Below are 6,666 nucleotides of genomic sequence, written 5' to 3'. Positions count from 1 at the left end.
TGTTTGTGTGTCAGGTTTCCATACATCGGAAACAGCTGCTGCATCTGTAATTCTGTCCGTCCCGAGGAGAGTCCACACTCTACATCCTTGGCTCACCTATAATGACGCACAGGTGCTGCACACAACTAGATCTGCAGCTTGTGAGGAACAGCAGCACTCAGCCTACATCCTGTTTTACAAGATTAACGTAAGAAGACACAGCATCTCATCCTGAAGTGAGAGAATGGCACGCCAGCTGCAGCCTAATCCAATCTCTCTTCTTTTCTTTTTTCGGTGCCCAGACACCCTTCAGTTTCATCATGTCATCCCTAACAATACAATGTAGAGTTGGATGGAGGATGAAGACAGCAGAGAGCAAAAGAAACAGGTAAGAGCAGACAGGTAGTCAGAGTTAACAAAAACTTTTAAAGCCAGTGTAGCTTCTGTTTTGAACACATTTATTGATGACAATTTTACATAAATAAGCAGTGTGTTATACTGTTATCAGATGTGGAGTCTCACGAACCACTTTAATAGTGACTTGTGTCCCAAATACTGTTTATTTGTCTTAGTTACAGATAGTGAAATAAAAATGGAACGAGAAGCGTAGGATTTTGAATTGATACCATTGGTGCATCTACTAAAGTTCTGGGGTCAGTTTGAATATCAGTGACCTTGACCTTGAGTTCAAGTTTTCTGAAAATCTTGTGAATGCTACAACTCTGTGACGAGAAGTAAGTCTCCTAGGTCTTTAAATTTGTATATAGGTGAATCTAGTAGGAAGCTGAAGGGTTGCACTGCGGGCCATCTGTAGAGGTGTAGAGTCAACAACCTGTCTGTGAACGTGGACAAAACAAAAGAGATTGTTGACTTCAGGAGAGCACAGTGGGATCACTGCCCACTTAACATGAATGGATCCTCTGTGGAGGTCGTCAAGAGCACCAGATTTCTTGGTGTCCACCTGGCGGAGAACCTCTCCTGCTCCCTCAACACCAGCTCCATAACCAAGAAGGCCCAGCAGCGTCTCTACTTCAAGCAGAAGCTGAGGAAAGCCCATCTCCCACCATCCATTCTCACCACCTTTTACAGTGGGACTAACAAGAGCATCCTAAGTAGCTGCATCACTGTCTGGTATGGTAACTGCAGCGTATTAGATCGCAGTACCCTACAACGGATTGTGAGAGCAGCTGAGAAGATCATTGGAGTCCCTCTCCCCTCCTTATAACACCCGCTTGCTGGAGGACCCCACACAGCCTTCAAACACACTCTTCACCCTGCTGCCTTCTGGAAAGAGGTCCCAGAACATCCGGGCCCTCGCTACCAAACTACGGAAAAGTTTCTTCCCACAAGCCGTCAGACCCCTGAACACTCAGTGACTGCACTGGCACACGCACACCTTCACACATGTCACTACCAAGCACTTATCTGCAGTATCTCACACTCATACACATACATACAGACACCAAGTTACTTTTGCACAATACTCAGCATTTTGCACATTTCCATTGTCTTGTGTCTGTATCGTCCTGTTCTGTCTAGTTTTGCACTGTTTTGTCTTGTTTATTTTTGCAATTTATGCACACTGCACTTTATGTAGTCCTGGGTTTGTCCGTATATGTCATATATAGCACCAGGGTCTCGGAGGAACGCGGTCTCATTTCACTCTGTACAGTACCTCTGCACGTGGTTAAAATGACAATAAAAGCCACTTGACTTGACCTGTATTTTGTAGCAGTTGCTTGGAGACGAGCACCATACAGTTCAAATGAGCATACATTCCAAAATATGCAAATGAGCCCCATACATCATAATGCTGATGTTTGCTGTTCAGGGTATGAACGTTCTATGCTGAAAGTTTATAAATATACAACCTTTGACTGCTTGTTTTCAGTTGAACTTTTGCAAAGCTGAGGAGATTTTGGCTGCGATCACATCAAGTCCAAAGATGTTTAAACTTCTTTTTCACAGAAAGGTAAGTTTGAAGAGACTCGCAGCACATTTCTCTGAATGTTTTCTTATGGTAAATAAGCATTTTTGAAACTTTTAAGGAAGCTTCTTGGATGATTTCTGTAAAAACTGAATTTTGAATCCAAATGAAGGATATTGTATTTTCTTACCATATACTTTGTTTTATGCCATTACTGATGTTGCTTTTCTTGTTTCTAAACAGAAATCACACAAACAAAACGTGGCAGAGAAGGAAATTCCTTCTACGTCTCATCAGAGGTAAAGAAATGCGCCGCTCTTTAATGCTGCTGGAGATATTTATAGCAGTGGTTTAGTTGGAGCTCTTTTATTTCCCTTTTATTGGTGCTTTGTATTTACATCTTTTTTACTACTTCTAGTCTTGTCTATAATTTCTATTGATTCAGAGATTAGCGTTTGAAAATGTAGAGTGTAAATGTACAAAATACATGATTTTGTTCCATTACAGTTATTAATTTTTATCTGCAATCTCCAGCATGTACTCCTTGTTAAAAATTTCCACTTTGAAAAATAACATTTACACTTTTGTCCTCGTCAGCATCCCGGATGCTTGTGTTGCTGAAAATGGTCAAAAGAAGAAGAGAAAATGGAGACACCTCTGCTGTTCCTCGGTTTGCTTTTACACGAAACATATGAAATGCACATTCTCTTTAAATTGCACTTGTTAATTTAAAGTGACTTTACTTTTTTAATAAACTTATGTTTGTTCGTCCTCTGCAGCAAACTGACAGCGATGCAGAGGCAGAGAGCAACACTGTGAAGACACAAAAAAAGTGTCGCTGGTTTCTTTTTAAATTCTGGAAGGTATGTTTTATGGAAAGAGTCACTGTCATCAAGCATTTACTCATCACAGTTAAGAGCAATTTAGCACATCCATGTCCTCAAATTAAGTTCAAAGATGTTTAAACGTTTTTTTTTTTCACAGAAAGGTAAGTTTGAAGAGACTTGCAGGATGTTTCTCTAAATATTTTTTATGGTAAATAAGCATTTTTGAATCTTTTAATGAAGCTTGATGGATGATTTCTGTAAAAACTGAATTTTGATCAAAACCAAATGAAGGATTTTGTATTTCATAGGACAAACTTTAAAACTCAATTTAAAGCATGAATAAATTGTTTTTAATTTATTTAAAGATATTCCTATATATCTGCTTCATGAGCTGACAGCTCACTAAAGTGATAAATAATATGAAATAATACCAAATTTTCTAACTGGACACTTTTCATGGAGAGACTCCCTTGGTATGTTTGTTTTATGCCATTACTGATGTTGGTTTTCTTGTTTCTAAACAGAAATTACACAAACAAAACGTGGCAGAGAAGGAAATTCCTTCTACGTCTCATCAGAGGTAAAGAAATGCGCCGCTCTTTAATGCTGCTGGAGATATTTATAGCAGTGGTTTAGTTGGAGCTCTTTTATTTCCCTTTTATTGGCATTTTTCTTCCACCTTGTGTATTTACATCTTTTTTACTACTTTTGGACGTCCTCCAAAATGTTTCAACTTCAAAGCTCATGCATACATGCGCATACACTGCTCAGAATCTTGACATCTTTCCTAATTTTGTGTTTGTGTTTTTACCTTTTTGGAGCAGTGTAGCATGCGGTGGGAAAAAAATAGAAAGTCAAACTGGGACTATAGACTGCTTCGGGTGAGTACACGTGGTGCACAAAGACTCACTTTGTCAAAGTGGAGAAAATGAATTATTTTACACTGATACTGTAAACGTTGCGCGTGTGTGTCAGGTTTCCAAACATCGGAAACACCTGCTACATGAACTCCTGCCTGCAGAGCCTCCTCAACATTGAGGAGTTCATAAGAGACATCAGGCGTCAGGGGGTTTTGTGGAGCACAGATCCAGAAGCTCAGCTCTTAAGGTGCGCTACGTCAACCTTCTACTTTCTTCAAAAACCTGAAGAACAAAGAGATCTAACAGCAGAAATGTCTGTTTACCCTTCCTTTCTACAGAAGGCTTATTGATGTCAGGGACTGTCACGAGTCAACAGATTATGGCCTTAAAGATCACCACCTAAGAGCTTTTAAGAAGGCATTCAGCAGTCAAGCTCCTGAATACACCGGCAGTGCACAGAAAGTGCGTCAGCTATTTGGACATTTCGTTTTTTGCTTTACCTTCTGATTTTGATGTACTGTTTTAAATCTCTCTGCTTTTCTTTCAGGACGCTCATGAATTCCTAACATTATTCCTCGATGAGGTCAAAAGGCTCACACCTCACCTGGAGAGGAACGCAGCTCTCCTGGGCCAAAGTTATAGCTGCCCAGTAGAAGACCATCACATTTTTAAAATGGAAAACATGAGGACATGCAAGAGGTAAGCCTGTCTTTCAGAAACGCAGAGCTGGTTGCAGTATTTTCATATACCTCTTTTCCACGTACCTGATCTTTACTTTAACTACGTTACTCCTGAAATGTGTAGCTGCGGTCACCAATCATCACAGCAAGAGGAATTCACCAGCTTGTCTCTAGACCTTGTTCCAGAGGGGTCTATTATAAACATGTTAGAGACATACTTGAAGGTAAGATCACAAATTCCAATAGAGTTGTCGTATCAGCGATCTTAACACACCTTTTTTGTTAGTGTTTGTGTGCATGTGTGTGTGCATATGTTGAGATTTCTTTCTACCATAAAGCCTGTTTTCTCTGTGCTGTTGTTCAGGAACAAGAAATAGAATTTCGCTGTGATTGTGGAGGGACGGCCTCAGAACTGAAGTCGTCTTTTGATACACTGCCAAGGTGAGTAAGGTCACATCAGAATTGATCGACTGACCAGGTTTCCAAACTGTGGCGCATCAAATATCAGAGTTCTTCGAGACAATACTTGAGCAGTCGTTTTCTCCCATCTTCTGTTTGTGTTTGACACTCATTCTTCTTATTTTCTACCTTGTTTGTGTTTTTTTTCTTTTCTGCCAGAGTTCTGATCTTGCATCTGAAGAGGTTTGGCTTTACACAAACCTACAAGATTAAGAAGGTGGATGACCCCGTCAGGCTGCAGAGGGACTTGGTGGTGCCATCCAATCAGGTAAAAACAGACTGCAGAACGTCTCAGGCTACGTCCACACTAGCCCGGATAGATTTGAAAACTCCGTGTCCACACTGGCGTTTTCAGTCATTTTCAAATAGTTGTGCGTCTGCATTGAAACGGCCGAAAACGCTTACGTTCCAGTCCTGCGCATGCGCAAAAGTGAGTGAGAATTACAGAATTTGAAGAAAAGCTATCCGGAGCATGTACAAACTGATATTAATCTTTTTTAGGGCTGTCAAAGTTGAGAGCAATCAAAACAACTGCTGTCTAATGCACTCGGCTTATCTTTGTTTAATTGCTCACATGACTGCATCACATGACCAAAATGCGTCATCGTTTTAGAAAGTCTGCGTTTTCGAGTGTCCACACTGCGATGGGACAACTCCGTTTTGAAATGTATGCGTTTTCGAGAGCGTTTTCAAGATGCTGTGTTTTTCCTTGAGGAAAACGCCGTCTCGGTGTGGACGGGAGGTCAAAGCGGAGAGAAAACGATGCGTTTTCAAACGAAAACGCATTAGTGTGGACGTAGCCTCAGCAAATCAGCTTAATTATGGCACTGATGTGAGACTTTATGAAACTAACACTCTTTGGATTTGTTCCTTCTCAGGGTGGTGGCTGTTATAGTCTTTGCAGCATCATCAGTCATTATGGAGGCACAGAGTCAGGTAAAACAACAGACTTGTGACAAACAGAAAATGAAACTTGCTACTTTTCAGTGAAGGACTCACACACAAAAGCTTTTGATGTTCTAAGAAGCACTAAGTCAAAATCACTGTTTGCTTGAATCAGTTGACTTCCAGAAGTTGGATTCATTTGTCTTAATGTGATTTCAGGACACTACATCTGTAGTTCTGTCCATCCTGAGGAGAGTCAGCACTCTACATCAGATCGCTGGCTCACCTATAATGACGCACAGGTGCTCCACACAACTGGATCTGCAGTTTGTGAGGAACAGCAGCAGTCGGCCTACATCCTGTTTTACAAGAGAAACGTAAGAAGACACAGCATCTCATCCTGAAGTGAGAGAATTTTTAAATGTCCTGTTACCTTGTTAACCAGTTTTGTCTTCATTCTCAGTTCTGAAACAGGAAATGGAAGGAAGGAAGGAAGTTAAGGTCATCATCATGCTGAGAAGGAAAAGCAGTCGTCCCAGCCCACCATCGCACACTGGAGGACAAGTATAGGTAAGTATTGCCCTCAGGAGGGAGGGTCCTGCCAGAGAGCCTGGTCCTCCCAAGATTTCTTCCTCCAGGAGGGAGTTTTTTCTTGCCACCGTCGCCCCACATTCACTGGTCTCATCAGCAGGGACATTTTTAACCTCCTAAGACCTGAACTTTCATGGCATGCATTTTTAATTCCTCTGTGCCATTTAGGTTGATTGGGACCCGATGAAGGTAAAAACCAAGACATCAGATTCAGACTATCTTTTTTTTGTTTCTCAAAAGAATGAGATCCACATATGAGGACATTCATTTTAAATTTCGATTGAACAGTGGCAGTGTCATGTCCTCCCTCATAAGTGGATATCAGGTTTTTGAAGAGCAAAATTTTGTATTTTGGTCTAGACAACCCAAAATGTTATGTCTACATATGTGGACACCAGGTCCTAGGAGGTTAAAACAAAATCTACTAGAGATCGTCCTTTTCTGGACCAGTGTTTGGC

At 41.0% G+C, this 6,666-nt stretch overlaps 1 protein-coding gene across 1 annotated transcript; it reads left to right on the top strand.

The window, feature by feature from the left end:
- The first annotated feature begins 331 nt into the window (after positions 1-331).
- Positions 332-6,187, top strand: LOC146610039 (ubiquitin carboxyl-terminal hydrolase 29-like). Its single transcript, XM_085346168.1, has 16 exons — positions 332-367; positions 1,871-1,951; positions 2,150-2,205; positions 2,504-2,576; positions 2,686-2,769; positions 3,258-3,313; positions 3,558-3,614; positions 3,709-3,840; positions 3,932-4,055; positions 4,141-4,292; positions 4,398-4,497; positions 4,638-4,714; positions 4,892-5,000; positions 5,611-5,668; positions 5,837-5,994; positions 6,092-6,187. The coding sequence occupies exons 1-16, from the start codon at positions 332-334 to the stop codon at positions 6,185-6,187; spliced, it is 1,449 nt and encodes a 482-aa protein (XP_085202294.1).
- The last annotated feature ends 479 nt before the right edge of the window (positions 6,188-6,666 follow it).

The sequence above is a fragment of the Diplotaxodon limnothrissa genome, linkage group LG22 (genome assembly GCF_057381915.1).
Source record: "Diplotaxodon limnothrissa isolate DT_005_m linkage group LG22, D_limnothrissa_male_GT1.1, whole genome shotgun sequence".
In the NCBI taxonomy this organism is placed as follows: Eukaryota; Metazoa; Chordata; class Actinopteri; order Cichliformes; family Cichlidae; genus Diplotaxodon; species Diplotaxodon limnothrissa.
The sequence above is the reverse complement of the archived record's forward strand: the minus strand, read 5'-3'. Positions and strand labels throughout refer to the sequence as shown.